This window comes from Melozone crissalis, unplaced genomic scaffold (genome assembly GCF_028551555.1).
Source record: "Melozone crissalis strain CALT ecotype California unplaced genomic scaffold, PUWL_Pcris_2 ptg000029l_1, whole genome shotgun sequence".
NCBI lineage: Eukaryota > Metazoa > Chordata > Aves > Passeriformes > Passerellidae > Melozone > Melozone crissalis.
The window spans coordinates 16,634,453-16,661,528 of record NW_026535807.1 but is presented as its reverse complement, the minus strand read 5'-3'; the positions used below and the strand labels follow the sequence as shown (position 1 = coordinate 16,661,528).

At 56.5% G+C, this 27,076-nt stretch overlaps 2 protein-coding genes across 4 annotated transcripts in view; one reads left to right on the top strand and one right to left on the bottom strand.

The window, feature by feature from the left end:
- The first annotated feature begins 828 nt into the window (after window positions 1–828).
- Window positions 829–13,426, top strand: LOC128939975 (semaphorin-3D-like). The gene is made up of 17 exons (XM_054281269.1): window positions 829–952; window positions 5,513–5,673; window positions 6,341–6,403; window positions 6,626–6,745; window positions 7,059–7,161; window positions 7,262–7,390; window positions 7,678–7,823; window positions 8,045–8,159; window positions 8,267–8,336; window positions 8,686–8,830; window positions 8,907–9,129; window positions 9,248–9,336; window positions 9,815–9,856; window positions 10,112–10,269; window positions 10,476–10,540; window positions 10,751–10,881; window positions 10,966–13,426. Exons 1-17 carry the CDS (start codon window positions 829–831, stop codon window positions 11,371–11,373), a joined length of 2,292 nt encoding a protein of 763 aa, XP_054137244.1. The 3' UTR covers window positions 11,374–13,426.
- Window positions 13,427–13,692: 266 nt separating this feature from the next.
- RAD54L2 (RAD54 like 2) overlaps window positions 13,693–27,076 on the bottom strand; it is a 67,380-nt gene continuing 53,996 nt past the window's right edge. For 2 of the 3 annotated variants that reach the window (XM_054281261.1, XM_054281262.1), the window contains 13 exons: window positions 26,676–27,018; window positions 25,235–25,412; window positions 24,507–24,758; window positions 23,826–23,944; window positions 23,406–23,521; window positions 22,301–22,400; window positions 21,769–21,974; window positions 20,360–20,535; window positions 19,446–19,642; window positions 19,137–19,333; window positions 18,592–18,681; window positions 17,948–18,040; window positions 16,208–17,731 (listed from right to left, as the gene is read on the bottom strand). In XM_054281261.1, coding sequence (XP_054137236.1) covers window positions 16,743–17,731; window positions 17,948–18,040; window positions 18,592–18,681; window positions 19,137–19,333; window positions 19,446–19,642; window positions 20,360–20,535; window positions 21,769–21,974; window positions 22,301–22,400; window positions 23,406–23,521; window positions 23,826–23,944; window positions 24,507–24,758; window positions 25,235–25,412; window positions 26,676–27,018 — 3,056 coding nt within the window. In that variant the 3' untranslated portion in view covers window positions 16,208–16,742. Of the gene's footprint in view, window positions 14,689–16,207; window positions 17,732–17,947; window positions 18,041–18,591; window positions 18,682–19,136; window positions 19,334–19,445; window positions 19,643–20,359; window positions 20,536–21,768; window positions 21,975–22,300; window positions 22,401–23,405; window positions 23,522–23,825; window positions 23,945–24,506; window positions 24,759–25,234; window positions 25,413–26,675; window positions 27,019–27,076 lie in introns of those variants that run through there. The other variant, XM_054281263.1, reaches the window with a different exon arrangement.

The following is a 27,076-nucleotide window of genomic DNA, read 5'->3' as shown; positions in this document are numbered from 1 at the left end:
GAGCTGCCATGCAGGGACCAGGTTTTTATTAAGTGGAGAAAAAGCCTCTAAGTAGCCTGGATTAAGTGGTTAGAGCTGGCAGGCCAGCCCTGCTCCTGGCAGGGGCTGTGGGAGGCTGTGAACCCCTGCACCCTCCAAAGGGGTATTAAAGAGGGAGGTGTTGAAGGATGTGAACCCCTGTACCCTCCAAAGGGTGGTATGTGTTAAAGAGCCCTTCCAAACCTCAGCACCCTGGAGCCAGCGGATGCTGGTGGCCTCAGAGAGCTCTGTGGTGACAAGGAATTGCAGAGATCCTGGCCAGAGATGTGCCATGCACACACAGAGCCACAGATGATACTGGGGAGATCACAGAAATGGCATTTATGGGTGGTGCTCCAAAATATGAATTTCCCTTTCAGTGAAAGGGATGAGGTTTAACCCCAAGCTGAGAATAGATGAGTGTGAGGGATCCTCTGCCAAGCACTGGAGCCTGAGCAGAGACTGAGCAGAGGATGCCCAAGCTCTGAGAGCCCATTGGAAGGTTGGAGGCTCTCTCAGGTTCCACACAATGTGGGCACACTGACACCACCCCACACACCTCCCCTGGGCAGGCTGGAACAGCTGCCCTGTGAACTCCCTGGGCATGGGATGTGCTGGAGCCCCCAGGGGGTGGAAGGTGAGAGGGTGCCAGCCACAGCTGCCTGCCCAGTGCCCACACTGCCCCCCTGTGCACTGCCACAGCTGCAGCCTCTCCCTTCTCTGCTTGCAGCTGGCATTGGCGGTGGCATCTCAGCGCTGGAGCATGGTGCTGTGAGGGCGGGCAGACCCTGCCCAGTGCCCTGTGCCAGCATGAGGGCTGCCCCTGGCCACTGGCTGTCCCTGGCCACACTCCTGCTCTGCCTCCTCCTGCAGCAGCTGGGCAGCAGCAGGGCATGGAAGCAGCACGCCCCACGCCTCCGCCTCGCCTACAAAGGTAAGGGGGTTCCTCGGGGTGTGCACCTGCCTGGGAGGGCCGGGGGAGCTGTGTCCTGGGCTGGGGCTGAGCTGGGTACCCTGGGGATGTCCCCTGCCTTCAGCTCACAGGGACACTGAGCCCTGGGACGGTCTCATCAGCCTCTTCCTCTGCCTCCCACCCCCACAGTGCTACCCCAGCTCAGCCCTCCTGCTTTTGACCCTCCTGTTCTGCCAGGAGAGACTGATCCCCTGTGCAGATCATCTCCCTGCTGCACTGCTCCCTTCCTCCCTGCATCTGGCTCTCTGTTTGCATGATGAGTTCTTCAGGGCAGGCACAGTTTGCTCCTCTCAAGCCTGATGCAGAGGGGGAACTGCTTTGGTGACCTGAAGATGCAGCAAGGGCAGACTGACAGCACAAAACACAGCCCAGAGAAGTGTGGAAAGGGAGCACCTAGAGGGGAATGGCCTGAGCAGCTAGAGCAGAACCATGCCAGCTTGGCAGCTTCTCACACTGCCATGAATGGGCAGCATGGATGTGGCCAGTTGAGCTGCTTTCAGCTTCTCCTGTGTAAAAACCAGCAAGATTCTTTGGAGGATGGCAGCTCAGCACATCCCCAGCGCTGCCCTGGATGTGACCATCGGGAGGGCTGGACCAGCCCCCTCCACACCTGGAGAGGCTGGAGCAGCTTTCCCATGGGCAGGCACTCCAGGCTCCAGGGCTATTGGAATATGATCCTGGCATCACACTGCAACACAGGGCCATGCCTGGCCCACTCCATCACCCTGACAAGCTGCTCTCCAGGCAGGGACAACCAGCACAGTGAAAGATGCTCCTCTGGAGCAGGGGGATCTCCCAGGGATGCAGGATATCTGTGTGAGGAGGTGGCCCTGCTGATAACCCAGCCCAGAACCAGCTCAGCCCTGCCTTTCCTTGGGGCCAGAGGAGGCAGATGGGGCTGCTGGGGCAGCTGGACAGAAAGGGGACTGCTGACTTCAGAGCCCCCCAGAGTCCCGGGCCAGGCATGCCAAGGGCCCTGTGCCTTGGGCAGGGGCAGGAGAGGAAGCTCCCAGCATCAGGACGGCTCAAGCTCGAAGTGAACAATGGTTGAAGGGATGTGACTCATGGACAGCACGGGGCAGGTTCAAGGACACAATGCCTTGGGAAGTTTAGGTTTAGAAACCCCTAGGAAAAAATAAATAAATAAAAGGTGGGCTTTGAGAGTCCATGCACGGGATCAGCCTTGCCCTCAGATCCCAGCACGGATGGGGGTGGCGGGCAGAGCCTCGGGGGGACACGTAAGCAGGGCCGAGAGAAGGAAATGACAGCAGCGAGGGCCGGGAGAGCACAGGAAGGATGGGGCACAGGGCACGGGGCCAGCAGCAGCAGCAGCGGCGGCTCCCGCCCTGCCCAGAGCCCCGAGGAGGTTTGGAACAGCACACGGGGCAGCCCGGGGCAGCCCGGGGCAGCCTCTCCTTGCCAGGCTGGGCAGCAGGGAGAGCACAGCAGCCCTGGCAGCTCCTCCTGCGGGAACATCCCGGGAGCTGGCACAGGCTCCTCTGGCAGCCTCTGATCTGCGGCCAGGCGGGGCTCAGAGCCTGCCACCGCTCAGCAAGTGCTCCGGAGAACGGGGGGTCACAGGGCTCTGTTATCACCCCAAGGGCTGCCCTGCACGGCCCTTATCAGCCAACAGCACCGAGGGGCCATACCCGATTTAGCACCGAGCCTGCCCTGGGCTCCAGGATCTCCTCCGTGGGCTGCTGTGCCTGTGAGGGGGAAGGGGACAGGCCAGCACAGCCGGGCTGTGACCTCAGGAAGCTCCGGGTCACCCTGCACAGGGAAGGCTGTGGCTGAGGGGCAGGAGGAGATGATGGATGGGACAAGGCCATCCATAGTGGTCCCGGCAATAAAGACAAACACCGTGGCCTTGGGAGATAGTGAACACAAAGGAGAGGATGTTTCCCTGGGCTCACCCATAGATTTGGCCATGGCATGGCTGCTGCAGAGACCCTCAGTTCCCTGTCTCCAGCATCAGGTTTGGATCTAATGACCCGAGGGTGAGAAGAGGCTGGGGTTTGTGCAGCAGCTTCCTGGCTCTGGATCCCAGCACTCGATGTCCCCTTGGTGAGGGAGCAGAGCCATGGGGTCAGGCTCAGACCCTCCTGGTCACTAACCTGCCAGAGGGTGCGAGTGCAGGGCAGTGAGTCCTTCCAGGGTTCTCCCATGTACTACAGCAGCAGAGAGGGCTCTTCCAGCACCCTGCCTGACCTTGTCCTCACACAGGGTTGACACTGACCAGCAAGGGACATTCACTGGGACCAGCCTTGTACTCATTCCCCTTAATTACACTCATGTACTGGATGAGCCTTTGCCCTCCCACCCCAATCCCTCTCCCAGAGCCCTGCCTGACATTTCTCCTGGATCAGGCAGGTCCTGGGAACGTTGGCAGACACAGGAGGGTGAACGATGCACCCACCCTGTTGGAGACCCAGCAGGGACAATGGCCCACAGGAAGGGACAGGAATTCAGCTGTTTATCCCATTCAGCTGGTGGGAAATGGCTTGGAAGCCTGCTGCCCTGTATCTCTGGCACCCAGAGAGCCCTTGGGCACACGAGAGAAGCAGGGCTGTGTGGTTTTTGTGGCAGCAGGAGGAGAACCAGGAGCTCCCTGATGTGGCTTGGAGCTGCTGCTGGCAGAGGAGGACTTGTGTCCCTGCCATAATGGGAGCTGCCCGGGGCAGGGAACAGGGAAGAGGGAAGCGCCGGCTGGGAGCCAGCCTGGCCCTGGATGTGGGCAGGGACCCGCGCTGCCGGGCCCAGCAGGGACCAGAGGACATCCGAGCCCGCAGACTCTGGCCTCGCTTCCCCTCTGCCCTGAAAAGGAGTGGAAGGAAGTGACACAGCCTCCCGGGGCAGCCGGTTCCCTTTGGATGGAGCCGTGCCTGTGCCCACGTCCCCCGCACCTGCAGCCGGGGCCGCACGTCCGCCCGCGCTGCATCCACCCACCTGCGCTGCATCCACCTGCCTGCACTGCATCCCCCCGGCCACACTGCATCCACTCTGCTACACTGCATCCAGCCGGCTACAATGCATCCACCTGGTTACACTGCATCCACCCGGCCACACTGCATCCACCTGCCTGCACTGCATCCACCCTGCTACACTGCATCCCCCTGGCCACACTGCATCCACCCGGCCACACTGCATCCACCCAGCTTCCCTGAGCACCTCCTTCCCCTGCTCCTGACGCTCTGCTGCACTCCCTCTGGCTTGGGGCAGACTTTCAGCCCGGATCTTACAGTTTTCCCTGAGTTTCCAGCCACATTCCACCTCCATTCAGCCCCCATCCAGTGCAGCCCATCTCCCCCTCCCATTACCCTGCTCTACACCAAAGTCAGGAGCAGCCTCACCAGAGGAGCCAGCCCTCTGTCCCCAGCCACGTCCTGCCAATTCTAGAGATGGAAGAGATGTGTTATGACTTCTGGAAGCTCCATCTTGATCCCTGGCAGCAGGGCTGGGGCTGCAGCTGCTGCACTGGGGGGGCTCACTCCACAGACCCCTCCCAAACCTGGCACAGCACATCAGGGACCAATACTGGCCCCAGGGATGTTGTTTCCGGAGTTTTAACCAAGACACAACAGCTTATTGCCCTCCTCACACACCCACATGGCCACAACCGTGCCAGAAGGGCCTGGAGAGCCTCCCCGGCTGCTGCACGGGAGGAGCTGCACGGGAGGAGCTGCAGCCAGAACAGCAGAGCCTCTCCCTCTGCCCTGTCTCTGCTCCCAAAGGAGTGCACTGGGGCAGGGCACCCCTGCATCTTTCCCTGAGCCAGTCCCATGCTGGGTTTAGGCTGCACCTCAGGACACAGAGTGGGAAATGTGGGGTGCTGGGTTGGGGTGGCACTGGAGGCACAGATGGGGATCTCCCCTACAAGGGTCAGTCCCAGTGCATCCATCCACCTGCCTGAGCCTGTGCATGGGATAGAGCCCAGCAGCCACTTCACAGACTTAGGGGTGGGTGCAGAGGGTGTTCAGAGCAGGTTGTGTTGGCTCTGTTTCCATCCAGCCTTTTCTTGGAGGGATGCTTTGCCCCAGCAAACAGCAAAAAACCTTTTTAATGTAAATTCTCTTGATCTGAAGCCTGGGGATAACATGCCAAGTGAGTCACCTCTCTGCTCCATCCTCTGCCCATAGTTTCAGGGTGGCTTTGGGGCTCCAGGAGCTCCTCTGGAAGGCAGGCTGGAAGCTGAGCACTCTGAGCTAGCGGGGCTGAACCCTCGTCCTGCCCTGTCCTGCGCTGTGCCTGCAAACAGCCCAGCCAGGGCAAGGTCAGAGCAGTTCTGTTCTCTGTAGGAGTGACTTTTTCCCTCAGTTAAGCACATGGAGGAGGCTCCATGATGAGCTCAGGGGCGCCAAGGGTGGTGGGTTTTGCCAAGGCAGTGGCACGAATGTCCTGTACCCTTGGAGCAAGGATAGATAACCAGAGCTGTCCCAGAGAGGGAGCCATGGGGCCACTGGCTGCAGATTGTGTCATTCATGGATGGGTTTCTCTTTCTCCCACCTTGTTTGTGCTCCTCAGACCTGCTGAAATCCAACAGCTCTCACCTCTTGCTGGCCTCAGGGGATGGGATGGATTTCCAAGCCCTCTTGGTGGATGAAGACAGGGCCTGGCTGATGGTGGGAGCAAAAAACCATATCTTCCTTCTCCACCTGGACCATCCCAGCAGAGAGCCTGAGAAGGTCAGTGCTGGGAGGATGGTGGCCCTGGCCAGGCTGGCCTCTTCCTCCCTGGCAACCCCTCCTTGCCCCAGCGCCAGGGCGTGGAGGTGGATGTGCTCTGAACTGGGCTGTTCCAACCCCGCCAGGGACACATTTACACCAGGATGTCTCAATCAGTGGGGTCAGCCCATCCCTGGTGGAGCTGCGCCCTGCTGGGAAGGGCTGGTGCCGGAGGGACAGGGTGGCTTGGCCAGGAGATGTGACCTGGGTGGGCTGCAGGCGGTGCCCAGAGCCCTGTGTCACACCCAGTCCCTGTGCTGCCTCCAGCGCTGCAGCAGTGACCCCACTAATGGCATCCCAAGACATCCTGCTGGCCGGCTGTACCGCCAGAGCCCAACAAAAGAAAATCCCATTAAGGGGCTGCAGCCTGGTGTTCCCACAGGCTGGGATCCAGGAGAGCCTGCCACAGCCTGGGTGGGCCACGGCACGCCCAGCCTCTGTCCCCACGCCAGGTTCACTGCGAGCTGCTTTGGCAGGCTGCCCACTGGGGACTCAGAGGGGGTCAGTCCTGTACCAGAGCAACCCCATATCCTCCCTGTGCACCTGAGCCTGGCCGAGCCCCTTCCCAGGGCTGCCACGGCAAGCTGAGGGAAGCGGGGGCTGCAGCCATGGGGTCTTTGTGTTTCAGATTTTCTGGCCAGCCCCCAGGGAGCAGGTCGAGCACTGCCAGCTGGCAGGGAAGAACGTGGAGGTAAGTGGGGCTGGCAGCCGCCGCCCGTCGCCTTTGGCAGCTCAGCAGAGATATTAAACAACTCGTCAGCCCGAAGGGGAGCCTGGGGGTCTGCCTGGAACGGCGCTGTGGAGCCAGCCGGAGCCGGGCCCAGCTGAGCAGCTGCCAGGACAGGCTCTGGCCGGGCTCTGCACCCCCAGCAGCCAGCACGGCTCAGCCCTGACAAACATCTCCCCTGTGCAGACCGAGTGTGCCAACTTCATCCGCCTCCTGCAGCCCTACAACCAGAGCCACGTGTTCGCCTGCGGCACCGGCTCCTACCAGCCCGTCTGTGCCTTCATCCAGCTGGGAGCCCGGGGCAAGGTGAGGGACCCCTGGACAGACAATCCCTATGGCAGAAGGTGCCAAGGGACCCCTCACCCTGGGAGCAGCGGGAGAGGGAGCCCCAGAGCCTTGGGAGGGTGTCCAACCTGGTGCAGGCCCTGCATTGGCATGGAGAGAGCAGCTCTGGCTTGGGGGTATCAGGGTGTCCCCATGGGCATGGGACCAGGTTCTGGCATCCCCCTGAGGAGCCCACTCATCACAGACACACCAACCTCCTTCCCACTCTTTCCCCCAAGTTCCAGCTTGCTCCCAGACTCCTTCTGGGCTGACATCTCCCCCTTGGCTCTGGCAGGGTGCCTGGGCTCCCCGCATGCAGCTGGTGACCCACTCCTTGGAATCGGGGCGAGGACGGTGCCCCTACAGCCCCCACGAGCCCTTCACGGGACTCCTCATCGGTAAGAGGGAGGGAGGAGCAGAGGGGAGGCTGGGAGGGCACTGCTGGGAACAATCTGTTCTGGATGGTGATGCTTCCCACCCACATCCCCACCCCTGCAGGTGGGGAGCTGTATTCAGGCACCTCCAGTGACTTCATGGGCAGCAGCGCTGCCTTCTTCCGGACCTGGGTGCATGGGGCTGAGCAGAGCTACATCCGCACGGAGCAGAACCAGGACCACTGGCTGCACGGTAGGAGCGGGGGCACCTGTGGGCAATGGGGCCTCTCCTTCCAGCTGGGGAGAGGCTGGGGCCAGCACTGGGGCCAGAGCTCTGACCTGAGCCCTCTCTCCTTGGGGGGAAGCACTGATGAAGCCCCTGGTGGGACCCATGCTCCAGCACATGTTCCACAGCCTGCGCACTGGGAATGGTGCTGTGTGTCCCCTCAGCGCCTCACACTGTTCCCAAGGGCTTCAGGGCAGTACCACAGGGTGAGATCAGGGCACAGGGCCACATTGTGCTGCTCCTTTCCCCCTCAGAGCCCGTGTTTGTTGGTGCCTACACCATCCCTGATACCTACAACCCCGATGATGATAAAGTCTACATCTTCTTCCGTGAGACGGCCATGGACGCTGGGCAGTGGGAGCAGCGGCACATCCACGCCAGGGTGGCCAGGGTCTGCAAGGTCAGTTGCCAACACCCCGTGGCCTGTTGTCCCAACAGGTGGGCTTCTAGCCGTTCTGGACCAAGGAGCATCCCAAGCAGAGGAATGTGAGGGTGTCACTGCACACCGGCCACAGGCAGAGAGCTCAGGGCTGGGGGTGTCCCTCTGTGGGAGTGAGGAGGGCACAGCAGTGGAGGAGACTCAGAGAGGCTGGACTGATCCTGGCTCTTTGGTCCTGCCAGAACGATGTTGGAGGGAAGCGCGGCCTCATCAACCGCTGGAGCACGTTCCTGAAGGCCCGCCTGGTGTGCTCCATCCCAGGGCCTCAGGGCACTGAGACCCACTTCGACCAGCTGGGTGAGTGTCCAGCCCTGTAACGCAGCTCCTGCAGGGCTCCTCCCTCCAGCACAGCCCCGGGATGCCCACCTGCATCCTGTGCCTCACCTCCACCCCTCTCTTTGCAGAGGATGTTTTCCTCCTGCGCACCCGCGACCCCCAGAACCCCCTTGTCTTTGGGCTCTTCACGGTCTCCAGGTGAGCAGGGCCTGTGTGGGACAGTGCAGCCCCCACCATGCTGCCCCCCTCAGAGGGAGCTCTGTGGGGAGAAGGGCAGCACCAGCACCAGCAGGCTGAGGAAGGGCCGCCAGCATTTCCCTGCTTTCCCTGCTGCTGGTTCACAGCACATGGTTAAACCACAGCTTTGTGGCTCAGTCAGTGATCCCCAGGCTGCACAAGCTGTGTAAAAGCCATTCCTGTCACCCTGGGGTGCTGTGTGTGATCCCAGGGCTGCCAGGGACAGCGTGGGCTCGCTCGGGGGGTGGGTGTGCACACAGCTGGTCCCCGTGGGGCAGGGGGACACTGAGAGCCCTGTCCTTCCCCACAGCGGCGTCTTCAGTGGCTCTGCCGTCTGCATCTACTCCATGGCTGCCGTGAGAGCCGCCTTCAGCGGCCCCTTCGCACACAAGGAGGGATTCGACTACCGCTGGGTGGAATACAAGGGCCGTGTCCCCTACCCCCGCCCCGGCACGGTGAGGGAACGGGGAGCAGCTGGAGGGGGAGAGGGACGGACTGGGCCGGCCCTAATGCAGCCCCTGTGTCACACAGTGCCCCAGCGAGACCTACGACCCCCTCCTGCAGTCCACCAAGGACTTCCCCGACGAGCTGATCAGCTTCATGCGCAGCCACCAGCTGATGTGGGAGCCCGTGTACCCGCAGGGCCGGCAGCCCGTGCTGGTGCGGGTCAATGTGCCCTACCGGCTGCGGCGGCTGCTGGTGCACCGGCTGGACACGGAGAGCCGCGACTACGACGTGCTCTTCCTGGGCACAGGTGGGAGCTCAGCCCGGCCCGGGAGCGCTGCCACCCCGGGCAGCCCGTGGGGCACTCTGGTGCCGCCAGCCCGGGGGGCTCCCAGCCCTGACAGCTTCTCTGCCCGCTGCCCTCACAGATGACGGCAGAGTCCTGAAGGTGGCCCTGGCCGGCGGGGCGAGCCGCGGCCCCGAGGTGATCAGCCTGGAGGAGATCAGCGTCACTAAGGTACGGGCAGCCAGGGTGGCACAGGGGGCTGGAGTGAGAGGATGGGACCACACAGCCTCCCGCGGCCGCGGCACCTCCCTGCGGGCTCTGCAGGAGTCACTGCCGCTCTCAGGGAGGTTCTCACCTCACTGCTGGGGGCTTCTACCCCGGGCAGCAGAAAAACACCGAGGGGTGCCAGTGGGACTGGAGCCGAGTCATCTCCAGCTCCCCATCCAGTCCCTGAGGGGGCATGTGGGTTGCACTTTGGAGCCCACACTGAAATGGGAGGGCTGAGCTCAGGTTTGAGAGCAGGGCTGCTGGGCAGGGCTGTCCTGGGCTGCCCATGCCAGGGGGCCAGCCCAGGGCCCAGGCTCCTTGCATGGAGCCGGTGACCGTGGACCTGGCATCCTGTAACCCCCGGAGACACAGTCCTACTTGGTAGGCTGGGGCACCCAGGAGGGACTGATGTGGTTGCAGCACCCTCTTGTTCCTCCTCCAGGTACCTTCTCCCATCCTGGACATGAAGTTATCACCAAAGCGGGTGAGTGTCCCTTCTGCTTCTCTCTAAACAGCCCGGGGATAGGGATGGAGACCAGCTGATCCCAGCCACTCTGCCGGGTCCCTTGGCCCCAGGGGACGCACATTTAGGGAACAGGATCCTGGGCATTGAGGGAACGGCAGGCTCTGTCTCGCTCTCCTACTGTCCCCCAGTGTCTCCACCCCAGCACAGGCAGGGCTCTGCTCCCTGCCAGCCCCAGCAGTGGATCTGACTGCCCCTGTCCCGCTTTCCGAGCAGCAGGAGCTGTTTGTGAGCAGCACCCATGGGCTGCTCCAGCTCTCCCTGTACCGCTGTGAGCTCTACGGCAAAACCTGCACCGACTGCTGCTTGGCCAGGGATCCCTACTGCACCTGGGACAGCAAGACCTGCGCCCCTCACCTGCTCATTGAGAAGAGGTGAGTGTGTGCCCGGGCCAGCCCCCTGCATCCCCCTGCAAGGTGATGCTGTTCGGAGCAGGGAAGGGCAAGCGGCAGCCCTGGAGCTTTACCCATTAGCCAGACCCCTACTGCCACTCTGCCTGCCTGCCACCCATCCCTTCCTGCTCCCCCTTCTTAGGGCATTGCCACGGAGGGATCCCACAGCCCTCTCTGCTCTCCCACAGGCGTGCCCGCTGCCAGGATGCGCTGAAAGCTGACCCGCTCAGCCAGTGCCAGGACACGGCAGAGGGTGAGTGCCAGCCCCGGCGGGGGCAGCCAGCTGTGCCCGGGGAGCGCCATGGCCCGGCGGGGGCAGCCAGCTGTGCCCAGGGAGCGCCGTGCCCCGCAGGGACCGCGCTGGGAAACCCGTGCCCCCACCGCGGGCTGGCTGTCCGTGCTGCCCTCCCTCCCTCCGGTCCCACAGCCCGCACTCAGGGCGCTCACCTCCTCCCCTGCACAGGGACAGCCGCGGTGGACAAGGTGGTTTTTGGGGTGGAGAAGAACTCGACCTTCCTGGAGTGCCTGGCGCGCTCCCCGCAGATCACGGTGCGCTGGCTGGTGCGGCGCGGCGAGGAGACGGCCCCGAGCGAGGTATGGGGACAGGGCGGCAGGGACCGGGAGCAGGGGTGGCTTTTATCCCCAAGGACTGACCCACGAGCTCTGTCTTTGCCCCAGGTCAGGAACAACGGACGTTTCTTGGTGCTGGAGCAGGGGCTGCTGATCCGCCAGCTGTCGAGGGAGGACATGGGCACCTACGAGTGCCAGGCGGTGGAGCGCTCCTTCTCCCGGCTCCTCACCCGCTACAGCCTCCGCCTCATCCGGCACGAGGCCGCGGAGCTGCCCCCGTACAAAAGGAGCAAGGAGCCGGGAGGGACCCAGCAGAGCCCCCGGCCCCGGACTGAGCTGCAGCCGGGCTCCAAGGGCTTCCCGCGGGCCCTGGGCGCCCCGGGCACCAGCCTGGACGCCTACTGCAATGCCCTGCGGCTGCAGGAGCGGCAGCGGCAGCGGGCCTGGCACAAGTGGCAGCACCAGGCCCCGGACAGCAAGAACGGCCGGGTGCGGAGGCACCCGCAGCGCCTGTGAGGGCAGAGGGGGCCCGGGCTGCCCACAGCTCCCTCCCCGGTCTCTCCAGGGCCCTCCTCGCACGTCGGCACCAGCTCCGGGACACTCTGGCCTTGCCGTGCAGAGCCGCCTCGCTGTTACTACCTCAGTCCCCGCCAGCCCCGCTGCCTCTCCGCGCCCCACGGGGCACCGGGGCCAGGGCACGCAGCCCGCGCCGCCTCCCCGAGGCTCAGAGCTATTTACCTGCAGAATATTTATTGTCCTTGCTTTCCCCTGGCTTTGACTGACGATCAGCAGCAGCAATAATAACCACAGAGGACAGGGAGGGGCAAGGGCCAGCCGTGTGATGCCTCCCTCGGCCCCAGAGGCGGCAGGATGTTCACCTGGGTGGCTGCCGAGGTGTGGATGGAGCCCAGGTGCTGCTGGAAGCAGCAGGACCCAGTTGCTGGCTGAGGCTGGGCCCCAGGTGTGCAGAGGATGCTCATGCCCAGCCCAGCTCCAACCCACTTCAAACGACACCACTTTCCTTTTTTCATTTTGACATTTATTTTACTGGGAAAAAAAAAAAAAGGAGAAGCAACAGGCAGTTATACCAACTTACAATTTATTATTTTTTTAAAAAATGACATGAAACACAAGTAAAAATAAATACATCATATAAACAACAAATTGTTCAAAGTCTCTGTTCTGGGAGATCAGGCGAGCACATCCCGTTGGACAGAGAGAAGAGGGAAGCACATGATCATGCGTGGGGCCAACCAACCGACCTGCCCGGTAGCAATACTCTTTCCAACCACAAGAAGACAGGCCACAAACTAAGGCGGTAGTAAAAAAAGGAAGAAAAGAAAAAAAAAAACAAAGAAAAAGAAACCCAAACCAACAGAAAACCCCAATGAGACTCAGTGATGGATTCTTTCAGGCTCCCATGGATGTGCCAGACTCCAGCTCCGAGCTGGACACCATGAAGCGGCACCATGAGGCAGTGGTGGTTGTCTGGGAGGTGGCAGAGTTGCTCTCCCTTGCCTGCGCCGCTGTCCCTTCACAGGGAGTGCTTGCTTCAAGGTGCAAGGAGCCATCCCTCACTGGAATCTAGCTGGACTATGGTCCCTGTTCAACCTCTGCCCCCCACCCCAGCCCTCCCTCACCCATGGTCCTTCCAAGACTGGATCAACAAAATTTATTCCAGGGTGGCGAGAAATACCAGCTGTGAAGGTATTTGCTGCACTTGTCCCTTTTGGCCTGGAAGCCACCCCCAAACCAGCAGCAATCCTCACTCCTTCAGCCTCTTGAATTTGTTGCCCAGAGAGGCTGTGGCTGCTCCATCCCTGGAAATGTCCAAGGCCAGGCTGGACAGGGCTTTGAGCAACCTGGTCTAGTGGAAGGTGCCCCTGCCCATGGCAGGGGGGCTGGAACAAGACACTCTTTAAGGTCCCATCCAGCCCAAACCATTCTATGATTCACAGACATCATTAAGTCAAAGTACACATAATTTCTAGTGAAGACCCCATGGAAATCCCACCCTTTGCTTGCCAGAACATTTGCTTTCTCCAAGTAGCTGCACCCAACCTCCCCACCCTCCCAGACACTCCAGGAAAATGTGCAGCAGATCCTGCCCAACACGGGCCAGGCTGGGCTGTATTGTGCCCACCCTGTAGCCCCCCAGGAAGCCCCAGGAGCCACAGCAGCAGTGGGGGCAACAAGCCCACCAAGCCCAGGGCACAGAGCAGCACCAGCCGCCCCGTGCCCATGGCACTGTCCCACAGCGGTACCCAGCCTTCACCCAACTGTCCCCAGGAGAGCAAACCTCCCACCAAAGGCAAGGGCCAAGGGCTGGGTGCCAGCGTAGAGGCCAGCTGGCCATTGCCAAGGACTCCACACATCTGCCCTGGCCTTGGGCTGTGCTCAGAAATCTTCTTTACTGTCCAAAACTCTCTGCAGAGAGTCTTGCGCTGCTGTCCTCAGTGTTACCCGCAGCCCCTCTGAGAACCAGCAGCTGCTTCCCATCAGGTCATTTGGAGACAGAAATTCAGCAGCAAAAGAAGAATTTAACCCATGCAGGTAAAGCCCCTGTTCCAAGCTCAGGAAAACCAGGAGAGAACCCTCTGCAGCAGAGTCATATGCTGGAGAGGAGAAACCTCTGGGGCGAGCAGATGAGGAAGAAGAGCAGGCCCTATGGGAGGGGAATTGTAGAGCTTAGAGAGCTCCTCCCGCTGGGGATAACCCACACCCCCTGTGGCTTCTGTGGGGCAGAGGAAATCCTTCCCAGGGCACCGTGGGAGAGCAGGTGCCTTGGAGCAGCCCCAGCCACTGCCAGCTCCCATGGCAGCCCTGTGGTCAGGGTATCTCTGTGCCCACCTCAGCCGAGGCTCTGCCAGGGCCCACCCCCTCCCTGAGGGGGGCCCAGGGCTGGTGGCTAGGGCAGAGCTGGGGCTGGGGCTGCCCTGGGGCACTTGCTGTGCAGGGCCCCTGCACTAGAGCTGCTTGGGCTGTGCATGTTTGCCAGCAGTGGGTCATGCACAGAGCACGCACAGCGCAGGAGGGTGCCAGGGCTGTGCAGGCCATGGCCACACAGGAAGTGGAACAGCCCTCACACCTCGCCCTCGTGCTGGGTTAACAGCCAGCCCGGAGCACATCCTGCACCCTGTGGCAGCAGAATGGCAGTCATCCTCAGCTCCTACAGCCACAGGGCTCAGGCTCTGCTGGGGCACCACTGGAGAGCATCAGGGGGCAGCACAGGGATGTGCCAGGGCCTGCTCTGGAAGCCGTGGGCGCTCTCCTGGAGAGGCAAGGAGCAGAGAGGTGTGCAGTCACCAGTACCACATCCAACCACAGTGCTCACTGCCCCCAGCCACATCTTCACACCTTGTCCCAGCACAGGCCCCATTCAGAGATGACATGGGAGGGTCCTTTGGATGAGCCCCACGACTCTGACCCCCAGAGGAAGGGCTGGGGTGGCCGCAGGGCTCTGGGGGACTGTTCCCACCTCCCACACGCGCCCACAGGTCTCAACACTTGCTACTCTTGACAAGGAAAGCCCTTGCCTAGGTCCATTCCCCAAATCCACAGGAAAACTGACAGCCTCACAGGGATGCAACGGACATCTGGGCAAGCTGGTCATACAATCAGTGTCACAGGGTAGTGCATGAGGTGGACACACAGAGCACAGGAGGGCATGACTCACAGATGCAGCACTGTCAAGTCTTTGGAGAAACTTGCATGAACACCATCAGTTAATTTGCTTTGTTACTTTTGTGGGGGGGTTTGATTTTTATTTCCATGGTGCATCCAAAGACAAGTTGTCCAGCAGTTTGCTCAGAACCCCTCGGTTTTCAACTCCTAGGATATGTTAAAGAAGAAAGCACTATTTTAATGTTTGTTTTTTAAAAAAAATAATTAAAATAATTTGCATAGCTAAACTGTTGATCTAAGGCTTCTATGAATGGTGTGGTTATGTTTGACAGACAATGTCCATTGAACAGAGAAAGACACTAGGAAAGCCCCATAACATTTTTTATTGTGTTTCCGTAACACACGCGTGCACACACAACCCTCTCTCTAAGGAAGGGAGGTCCCCATCTTCCAGCACCCCTTTGGTGGAGGATGTCAGGACATCCTGCCCTTTCCTACACCTAGTTGGTCCCAGCAAGCACAGTGCCTGCAGCCTCCATGGCCTAGGGGCCCTCTACAGGCCACCACCAGCTCCAGGGCCATCCAAGGCAGGCGAGCACAGCTCCTGCATGGTGATACCCAGATGTGACACGGAGGCTCCTGCATTTCACATGCCTTTCCCAGCGTGGTCACACACACACACATGCTCCAAGTCCAGCTGCACCTGGGTATCCCAGCCTCTCCCTAGGAGCCCTGGCCCTGAGAACAGCTGGGGTGCTGGCTGGCAGGGCCAGGACCAGGCTCCGCACTCCCTGCATGGGGAAAGGCACTTCCCCAGCAAGAGCTCTGTTTTCCAGCTCCACACACCTCACAGCTCTCCTTCTTCTCACTGGGAATGAGCACAGGAGGCTTCCACATGAGCTCCTCCACCTGCCCCATGACAAGAGGATTCCATCTTCCCTCCAGCTGCTCAGCATCCAGAGCAGCTCCTGCTCTGGCAGAATGTCCTGCTGGAACACATCCAACCAGTGCCACCCGGGTCAGCCACGGGCCACCTCCCCAGTAGGCCCTTGCTCCTAGGCTAGGCTTTGGTCAACCATCTGCTTCTGTCCCCACATAGACAACCCAACAAGTGACCACTGCATGATTGGAGGCCAGCTTTTTATTTTTTTAATATGGAAATTAATTTAAAAGTAGAAAGAAAGACTCCCCCAGACAATAAATATTATGCCTTCATGAAATAAATTAATGTAGAGATTCTGTGCAGGAGAAAGTCTCTCGAGTCACAGATTCAACAGCAACTGGCACTGGTCCAGTGTCCCCTCCCAACCTTCTCCACTGCCTGGTGCTGTTCAGAAGCAGCAGCGAGCCCACCCACCCCTGGATCTGGTGGGCCACAGCAGGATGAGACATGGCCTTCACACAGCCTGGCAGGATACAGGGAAGTCAGCAGGATTCCCCTCTGATGGCAACCAAGACATGTGGCATTGCTCCACTCATCTGGCCTAGCACATAGAGGTGGCATCAGACTCACAGGGCCAACCTACCTTGGATGGGACCCTCCAGAAATGCCTGGCACAGGAGCCTGCCTGGAGCCCTCCACTCACATTAGTCTCATGTGAATTTGAAGAGGGTGACAAATTGTGGGGTATTTTCTTTTTTTATATTTTTTTTCTTTTCTTTCTTCTTTTATTTGACATCAATCCCCTCCCTCCCTGCCCCAACATACACAATGTAGATGCCTCCCCACTCCCTCCCCATTAAAAACACTTTGTCCCCAACAAAGGTGGAGTCTGGTGGAGTCACCCCTGGCCCACCCCTCTCCCAGTGAGAGAAGTTCACAGATAAGGCAGTTCATGTGAGAGGGAGCTCGGCCCTGCCAGCGGTCAAGCCCGCACCTCCAGGCCTGAGAAGGGCAGTGACTCACAACACCAAGCCTCCACGGCCAGACAAGACAGAGAACAGAGACAGACAGACAGACAGAGCGTGGGGGGAGGCACTCCTACAGTTTGCATTGCTGCTTCCCTCCTCCCCGGCTCTTGCTCCCCCGGCTCTCAAAGGTCCACTCTATCCCTCTCCCCTCTCCCAGCCCCTAATACAATTCTTATCCTTGACAGCTAAAAAACAAAACCAAATAAAAAGAACAAAACCACCCCCACGCCACACCCTTCGCATCCTTCTCCACCCACTGCCGTGGCCCAGAGGGAAAATCCTGACTCCCAAAAAGGTCCTGCAACTTTTGCCTCCTGGCGGAGCTGAGACCAAGCAGGAGCTGGGCCTTTTTATTTCCCTGTGATCTCTATGACATCGTCGTCTTTGTCCTCGTCATTAGAGCTGCATCCCACCTCTGGGACCTCCTGGGGTTCAAACTGAGGCACCTGGGACCGAAGGAGACCCCCAGCTGGGTAGCCCGAGTGAGGGGACATGTAGCCAGGGTAGGCAGATGCCATGCTCCTGGGAAGGCTGCTAGGCAAGACGGGGGCTGGGAAAGGAGCGAACATCCTGGGCTCGGGCAGGAGTGACTGCGTGAAGGGAAGCGAGTAATTGGGCAGCACCCCTGCCAGAGAAGGGTTTAGCATGAATGAGGGGACGCTGGCGGTGGCTGAGGTAGCAGCAGAAGAGCTGGCGGTGCCGGCTGTCAGCAGAGGGTCAGTAGTCACAGGGAACACCAGATGAGGGTCTGGGAGTAAATTGGGCAGCTGGTAATAAGAGGAGCCAGTGCCCATGTACAAGGAGTTTCCTGGCTGGGAGGCAAATGGATGGGTTAGGTTGTGGTTTAAAGAGACAGGAGGCATGGTGAACCCACCAGAGACGGGGTACCCGTGTTCGTACGGCTGCGAGGACGACGGCAACTGGCGCTTCTTCTGCTGCCTCCGGGATTGCTCCTCCGGAGCTGACGGCGACGTCGACTTGCGCTTGTTGCCCCGTAAGTCCAACACCGGGTGGGCATCGCCGTGCTGGCTGGTGGCTGGCAGGGCCGAGGACACAGAGGGAGCCACGCAGGGACCCCCCAGGCGCTGCTCGGCTCCTCGGGCGGTGGCGCCGGGCGCGGTGTCCGTGCGGGCGGCGTGGCCCTGCGGCGCCGTGCTGCTGGGAGAGCTGTGGCGGGACTCGCGCGCGGCCGCCGCCTCCGCGTACTGCTGCAGCTCGCTGATGATCTCGGGGCTGTCAGGGGAGATGGGCCGAGTGAGCTCCTCCGCGCTGGGGAGCTGCGGGGATGAGGCACTGTGTCTGCCATTGCTCGTGGACTCCAGGGAAGAGCTCTGGGAGCCTGCAAACAAGGAGATGGGGCAGGTGAGAAACGTGACCTCAGAGAAAAACCCACGGGCCAAGAGGCAACAGTGGAAAGGAAGGTGGAAATATCTTGGGGATACGGTGGGGTGAGCCCTTAACACAGACTTGATGGAATACACCAGGGAATGCTGCCCCAGACACTCCAGCAGGAAAGCACATGTGCAGGCCCCACACAGCACCCACAAGCCCCTACCTGAGGCAGCTGTCCGACGGTCTTCATTGCCCTTTGGCTTCCCAGTGGTCCGTATGGCAAAAATCCGACCGTCGCTGGTCCGGATATATGTCCCTGGTACAGAGGCAGGACAACTTCATTCAACAACTTCATTACAACTCCAGCCTCAGCTCAGAACCTGGATCTACAAGCCTGCAAGTTTCCTTGGGCAAGAATAGGACAGCAGTACTGCACAGGCCCAGTGGAGGGCTTTTAGCCCCTTCCTCATCCTCCCCTTTCACCCTTACAGCTTTCCTAGACTGGACATCCCTCCTCCCAGTATGCTGCCAGTGGGAAATGCGGAACTTCACACTTGAAAGTTTGCTCTGAGAGAACCAGGAAGTGTGTGGCTGCCTCAGGACTTGCAGTGAGTGTTGTGAGAAGGAAGAACTGAGCCACAAAGTTCAACAGTTCCTCTCAGGGACAGGAGCAGCCCCAGCTGCAACAGCCAGGCAGCATCAGCACACCCAGAGCATAGGCTGCAACAGAGTCACTGCAAACTCAAGACCTCCCTCCCTTCTTATTTCTTTTTTTCTCAAGGGATTGATTCATTCCTTTATATGATTTTCTTTGCTAATTAGCACTGGCTAGGACCCTATCCACAAGTCTTAGCAGGACAGAATTACCTTTTGTCCCTCGGATGATGTGGATGCTCTCACCAGCACTGATTCTAGCTTGTACATCAGTGGATGTATTTGTACCCGGAATCACAATATCTGGCAGTGGGGAAAGAAACAGAATAGTGCCCATTAAACTACATGTCAGCCACAGCCAGGAAAGGGCAAGTGCACCACCAACCCTGTTTTTTGCAGTGCAGTTGTCTCTCCTGTGTGCTGTGCTATAAGCAAGCCCTGGGTTTATTTCTACACAGCACAAGAAGGCAGCAGAAGCCCCAAGGAAGCTAAAGCCATGCTGTTCTGGCACAGCATCTCCAGAACCACGAGTGACAGTACTGCAGGTCCTGTCAGGGAAAGTTCACTCCCAACAATCCACCAGGCAGGGTGCAGGGAAACTCCTCCAGGCAGAGAGGAACCACTCAAATGCAGAGAGACAGTATCTTTACCTCTGATGCCCATCTGTCCACAGCCCACATGGACATCTGCAACTCACCCTGATCCTCAGTTCACCATGGGCATCATGACCCAACCCACTTTGAGCAGTAGCAACTCACCCGTGGTGGTAACAATCTTCTGCACAAAGACACCAGCTCGCTGTAGATAGTTGATGGGAAAGTTGACAGCAGGGTTGGAACTTGAGGTTGATCCTGCACCACCCATGGGGACATGCCGGGGCATCATTGGAATGGGGGTGGACTGAACTGGGCGGACACTTGCCACTGGTTTGTCCTCACCCTTGAGGGCTGGTCGCCTAGTGAGAGAGGAGGGAGGAGAGTGCAGCACCTGCCCCACAGTGATAAGCATCATCTGCCCCTTCATTTCATGGCTACAGCGTGGGGAGAAGGGAAGGGGCAGGTGCTCACCAGTTCCTCTGGCTAAAGGCAGGGATGCTCGTCAGACTCTGGTCACTGGCTGGGTAATACTGTGCGTAGGACGGCCGGGTGTAGGGGACGGATGCTCGCTTTTCCTCCTCATAGCTCTTCTTGGCTGCTTTCTTCTCTGCCTTGGTCAGCTTGTGCTCCTTCCGGTCGATCAGCAGTGACTCGTGCTGAAAAGGCTCCTGCAAGCCCACAGCACCGCGGTTCTGGCACCCACGCACCACCAGAGGGAACCAGCACACCCCCAACGGCAGCGCCCGCTCCTACCGCAGCCTGTCTCCTTCCCAGGCTGACAGAGCTGGCCATGGCAAAGCACGAGTGGGGGCACCACTATGGATGTGCCCAAGGCTCATCTTGAAGGGTGACAGCCAGCTAATGCCATCACCTGCCCAACCAAGGCCATCACTTACCACGAGAACACAGCAAAACCCAGGAGCTTTGGCCAGGCTAAGAGCACAAGTACAGATCTCACCACAGCCCCCAGAGCCCCACAGCACCTGGCACAGGCCCACTCTGCAGCACCACCCTGCCAGTGACACTACTGACAGCACAGGCCAGTGCTGCCTGTTCCAGCTCTAGTTTAAAGTCACCCAGGAGAAGAGCTGGCAGCAAGCTGGGATATTCCACTGCCACCTTCATACCCAGCACAAAGCTGGAGAAAGGGGTGCCTGACAACCTGCCCCCAAACCTGTACAGGACAGAGGTGTTTCTAGATGAGAGGAAGATATCACAGGGAAGGGCAGGAATCTTTGGGTCCTCTCTAGAGAATTTTCTGCCTATTCCCACCAGCACCTAGGTGCATCCTTCTTGCCACCATGGCCCCATCACACTGCCAGACTCCTCCGGGCCCACTCCTGCCTGTGCAGGGCAGTGCCAGCAAAGAAACAGGTTAATCTTACCTTGGTGATGAGGTGAGGATACTTGAGACAGGCTAATTGTAGAACAGACTCCTTCATCTTGCTCGGATTGAGGGAGAGCTGAGCAGGGTCAGATTCTTCTTCCACAAAATGCAGCAGATTCTCCACCTCCCGTCGAGTGAAGTTCAGCACTGGGTTCAGATCATCCACCACCCGATCTGGAAAAGAGAGCAAAAGGAGTGAGCAGACAAGGGAAGAGATCAGCACTGCTTGCCTGTTGCCCTTCCTACACTTCTGTCCTAATGCAACTCCCTCCCTGCAATCTACACAACCCTCAGAAATATTCTGTAAATGTCAGGGCAAGGAGAAAAATCATCATGTTCAGAGCTGAGCCTGTTTGACTAAGTCAGGCTGACACGTGCCTGTGTTCCAGACTGCACAGCAAAGCTGTGCAGGTCACCAAGCTCCTGACAAACAGGAACACAAAACTAATTATGGATAGTGGCCCATCTCACATAACAAGCTGTAAACATACATACCCTGGGACAGAACTGCAGCCATATCAGTATGTGTTCTCCCACAAATCCCACCAAAAAGGCTCAAATTAATAACTATGTACTAAAGTGGAAAGCTCAGAAAAGCAGCCACATTCCCTCACTCACAAGAGCCTGAATGTTTTCCTTGACCATTCCCTCCTGCAAACAGGTCAAATGGGAGCACATGGAGAAAACACCTCTATCCAGGACTCTCCTGGGAGCCAGGCCAGCTGCCAGGGGACTCCACCTCAAGTGCACAACAGCAAACTGAGCTGATCACGCTGGGCTGCTACCTCTGGAGTTTTGAGCAAAGAAGGACACAGAGCTCTCATTGGGTCACCACAACCCTCAGCTGCACATTCTGTGAGAGCAGTTTGACAACTGGAACAAGGCAGCACAAAAGATACTTATGGTACAAAGGCAGGTCAGAACCACAATGAATTATTTATTCTTGGCACCTAAGCAAGCACTAACAGTCAAAGGTGTCAATATATGCTTTAATTTAGCTATTTTCCCTCTCTTACTGCAGGAAAACTGAGACACAGAACTATTTAAGTAGTAACACCCAGTTTAAGATGAGCAATATCCAGGCAGAAAGGAAATCAGGATAAGCAACCTCCTGTGTCTCCAGTCTGTTGCAGTAACCAGAAGATGAGCAGGGGAAGTAAATGGCTCAGCAGTGGACTGGGACCACAACCTTGCTGCAGGATGCTGGCTCTATCACCATGAATTTCTTACAGGATCCCATGTCACTGCCAACTCAAACATCAAACATAGCCCTGGGATGGTGCCTGTCACCTCTCTGTCTATTTTTCAACCTTGAAAAAAGAAGTTACAAAACCCACAGAAACAGGATTCAGAGGAGCTAAGAGGAGCGAAAGCTGAGAGTGGAACGTTGTGTTCATCCACACTCACCTGACATGCCCTGCTTGGAGATCTGGCGGTCATAGATCTTCTTCTCCAGGGTGTAATCAGACACCAGTCTGTAGATGTGGCACGGCTTCTTCTGCCCGTAGCGGTACACCCGGCACACGGCCTGGGCATCGTGGCACGGGTTCCAGGAGGCATCAAACACCACCACTCTGTTTGCTCCAATGAGGTTCACACCCAAACACCCAGCACTGGAAAATTAAGGCAAATTTCAAACTGCTGCCCTGGTCAATTTTCAAAACCTCTAGGCAGGGACAACCATCACAGCCAAGAGTCCATAAAGGGTCTATGGAAAGTTTCTTCCAGTCAAACTTTAAACCCGAGTTTACTTTCCAAGACTGTTAAGCTGTTGCAGAGGCCTAAGGCTGAAATCCTACATCCCTAGGGAATTCAGAAGCCGATGGCACTGTCATACCATGGAGAGCACATTACAAAGGAAGTTAAGAAATGAAAACCCACATGCATCCAGAACACAGTACGAGTCCTCCCCCGTGCCCTTCTGCTGCAGCCAACTCACCGTGTGGACAAAAGGAAGAGCCAAACAGAGGCATTGCTGGGATCATTGAACTGGTTAATCAGCCGTTCCCTTTCCGAGGCAGAGGTGCTGCCATCCAGTCCTGGGAAAGGAATTAAAGCTACATGTAAAAGCTCTGTAGGTTTGGGGGATTTCTATCAGAATAAACCCACTTTCCAAACACTGAGCTTTGAAACTGGTTCCAAACCAATTCAAGTCATACTCCAGGATCTCAACTGGACCACTCTGTACCTGTAATATGCCAAAAAAGGCAGGTGTAATGCAGCCAGCCAGGTTGGGACTTGATCAACTGAAAGATCAAGTAAACATTACTCAAGCTTGTCAAGGCCAGGCCTAGGAGCACTACAACACATCTAGCCCTTTAAGGTTCTGCTTTAGGCAAGGTGGATAGCAAGCAGGAACAAGAGGAACAAAGGCCTCATGTATGCAGGAAGTTCCAGGAATCAAGAGAAAGCAAAATTGTAAAGGCTTTGGCAAACCCCCAGAAAACTAGACCTGAGCATAGAGAGTGCTGGTGTTAAGGAGTGTAGGGGGTGTCATGTCTCTGTTCCTGAGCAGCAGCTTGCTTCTGGCAGCTCTGCAAAAATCAGGAACACCATATCCACCACTCTTCTCAGTCCTGGCCTGCAAAGTAGCCACACAAAGCAACAACCCATACCAGGAAAAGATTTAAAGCTAGGGAATAAGGGAGAGGAAGTCACAGCCTTGAGCAAGTGAAAGCATTGCACAGTGATTCTGGTTTTGGAAGCAAGATCTAGCAAATAGCCAACAGGAAGCAAAAGGTATCTTTTGCAACTTAAAAAAAGCAAAAGTGTGTAAGTGAGATGTCAAAGATGTCTAACATCTTCTAAGTAAGATGTCAAAAGAGGATTTGGAAATTACTGCTTAGCTGCTATCCAACTGATACTGTCTTCCAAAACAACTAAAGTAAGAACAGTCTGAAAGAAGTTCATCAGAAGAATGTTTCAGCAGAGCATTTTCACACCCAAAGACAATTAAAAGAAGATGGTGGGCAACTTTCAGGAATTAGTCCTTCACATGATCAAACAGTATCACAACAAAAGAGAGGAGGACTGGATGCACTCACTGTAGTAGTTGATGTTTCGGACCCAGTTATGAACTCCTCCATCTGAGCCTGGAGGACTCGGCATTGGTCTCTTTGCCAAAAACTCTTCAATGACAGATAAGGTGGACAAGCTCTGGCTGCAAAACCAAGATCTCTGTTCAGGAAAAAGTTCCCCAACAGCAGAAGTGGAGTATCAGAACCCTTCCCCAACCATGACAGTGCTGATGGTTGTCAAACCCTGTTTGTGCAGCACACTCCTCACTAGTAAATGTGACAGTGGCAGAAGTTTTATCCACAGATAAAAATCCACATTAATACAACAAAGGAAAAAAAGGGGAACTGCCACACCATTCATCCTCTGTAAAAACCTCCTAGTATCGGGGTGGGGATCCAACTACTCCAGTATTTGACTGTATGATCAGCTGGTGATACTCTGCTTACCTGAAGACCAAGATCTTGTCTCCAAGCTTCACACTTTCCTCAATTAGGTGGAAAAGTAACACCATCTTGGGTGAGTTCTCCAGGACTCCCGTCTGGTAATCACACAAGATGTCTTTGGCCTACCAAGAAACAGGAGACTATTACAGGTGGAGTTGCTCATTCCCTGTTTAGCTCAACAACCCTGTCTCAAGGTGAGAGAAATAAATCATGGCAACAAGGTTATTTACATCCAGTTGCTTGAGGTGACCAAGACAGCAGCAGTAGTTGGGAGTATCTCCCATTCCAGAAGCTCCAAATGACAAACTTCCTCCATGAATGACTGTCCTCTCAACCTCTCATGACTCCTTCATCTCAAGAGCTTTTCTCCATCCTTCTAGATTTACCACCCTCTTATTTAGATCAAACTTCACCCTAACACCTTTATTTAGAATAACAAAGTCCACAGCCTTTTTGGTCAGATGAGAACAATGACATAAGAGTGCTGCCTACACTTTTACCTCCAGAGAACCACAAACCCCTCCTAACCCCACGCAGATTGTGCTTATCAAGATGCTCCGTGGTAAAGAGAACATAAGAGAAACCCACAACTCAAGCAGAAGAGTCTTCTCTTTGCTCTGCTTCAGGAAACTGTCCAGTCTTTCAGACTCCCCAGATGAAGAGTTTTCCAGCAGTGACACTCACCCACTCATAAGTTACGACCTGATTTGCTCTCTCCTGGAAAGGGTTGAAGCCAACACTCTGGAGGAACTTGCTATTAGTAGCTTCTCCAACTGGTGATGCCAAAGCATTACTTTCTGTTTTAACTTTAATTCCCTGAGGCTGGCAGCGGGAATTAGTGCTTGCTGTGCTAAGGTCATCCACATCCAAATCCTGCTCGTTTGCCAGATTCTCCTTCTGCAGAGCTTCATACAACACATCTGGATGGTTCCAGATCTGAAGGGATAAATAAAGAAAGGAAGTAGATAGACCTGCACTGGTCTGCTGCTTGCCAATGATTGTGACCTGAAAGCTCCCACATCTATTCAAAGGAAAGAACTAATACTTCTTCTGGCTCTCATATCTTTAAATGCGTCCAATTCTTTCCTTGAGAACAAACCAGGAGGTCACTGTGCACCCCACACAGCACAAAGGCAGAGAAAGCTGCCTAATTGCACTAAGCAGGTACAGTTATGCAGTTTAAGGTAACAGCCCAGATTGTTTCAGCTGATGCCAGCAGGTTTCTTGCACAGTTTGAAAGAGACATTTAACATCCCTGCATCCCAGTTCTGGAAGCAAAGATAACAATACTCTTGAACCACTGCAGAGCACTCTGGGGAGAGATGACCTCCCTCTTTTACCTCCTCTTTGACTGATATTCCTCTTTCCCCAACAGATTAGAATATTTCTTTGCATTTTCTGCCAAAACATACCTTACAACAGACACAGAAAGCTTTGAGTGGGTTCAGTCCCAGCCAGCCGCTGTTGCCTGCGTCCCGGAACCGGTTCATGAACTCCGTGTAAAGGGCCCGCTGGATCTTGGACAGACGCACCAGAATGACATGCTCTTCCTTAGATGGGAGCTGAACCTTCAGCACGTTGTGGCCTCGCCTGTGGAGGAAATAAGAAGAGTGAGATAAATATAGAGGAAGGTAATTTCCCATTATGGTCTCCCTGTGGCTGCCTGTAGGGAAAGATTTTGACTTCTTGCCCACCCAGCTGCATGGAGAAGGACCTCTAAATTGTATGTTTCTCTAACGCATGACACTTCTGAGATACTCTCCCTGCAGCCAAATACCAATTGTAAACACAATTACAAAGATCTCAAACATTACAATCTTCTAGCACAGGTCACAGAGTTAAGACGGTGATGAAAGTCCTGTTTTCCATGGTAGCTGAAAACCAGAAATAAGACGTAAAGTCTATTTTCAGCTCTGCCAATGATTAAGACACTCCAGACCAGCATCCTAGAATCCTCATCTGAGAAAAAAAATGCTGATTTGTTTCCAGAGTAGTGGAGTCACTGAGACTTTCCTTAACACTTTCACAAAACACTTTCAGATTCTAAGATAAGGATGTCACAAAGCACGCATCCAAATTGGCTATTAAGCCATCAAAATAAACCTGAGGTCACTCCAGGGCAGCTAGAGGTATAGCTCTCTGTTATCAGAGTCTGTGGTACCAAAGCAAACCAACTTTATAGCATGGCCAGCAGGCCAGGGCAGTGAACCTCTCCCTGTATTCAGCAGTGGTGAGGCCCCACCTTAAATCCTGGGATCTATTTTGGGTCCTTCACTACAAGACAGTGAGGTGCTGGAGCGTGTCCAGATTCAGGCAACAGAGCTGGGGAAGGGTCTGGAGCACAAGTCCGATGAGGAACAGCTGAGGGGGCTCAGCCTGCAGTAAAGGAGGCTTTGGGGAAACCTCTATCTCTCCATGACTACCTGGTTATATTCAGGAAGGGAAGAGCCTCTTCTCCCAAAAAACAAGAGAAAAGAAATAGCAAGAGAAAATGGGGTGAGAGAAAATGGCCTCATATTGTTCTGGGGAGATCTAGATTGAATATAAGAAAAAAATCTCTTCATGGAAAGGGTGGTCAGACATTGGAACAGGCTGTTCAGGGAAGTGGTGGAGTCACCCATCCTGGAGAGATTTAAAAGACTCGTAGGTGTGGCACCTGGGGACAAGCTTTAGTGGTGGCTGTGCTGGTTTAACGGCTGGACTTGATGATCTTACAGGTCTTTTCCAACCTAAACAATTCCACGATTCTATAAGGCATCAAGATTTAGTTGCACTGCACAAACAAGCCAGGTAACTTGTGATGAAGGAGCTGTTTGCATGGGCTACCCCCCTGAGATCTGCCCGTGGACTCACCGCTGCACGAAGCCCTCGAGCAGGCTGTGCAGGACGTGGCTGCGGTAGCGCATCAGCCGCACGTCCTGGGGGGTGCTGTCGATGCACTGCCCATTCAGGATGGGCCGCTCAAACATGTTGCTGAACTCCTGTCTGGAGCCCAGGAAGTCAGGCCGGACAAAGTCCACCATGCACCAGTACTCGATGAGGTTGTTCTGCAGGGGGTACCCGGTCAGCACCACCCGCCGGCGCGAGCGGATGTTCTTCAGCGCCTGCGAGGTGCTGGCGTGGCAGTTCTTTATCCGGTGTCCTTCGTCACAAATAACCACGTCTGGGCCGGGGCGAGACAAAGCCTTCTCAATCCCTGAGGACAAGGGACATTAAGTGTTAGAGATGAATGAAACAAAGTTCTGGTTTTATAA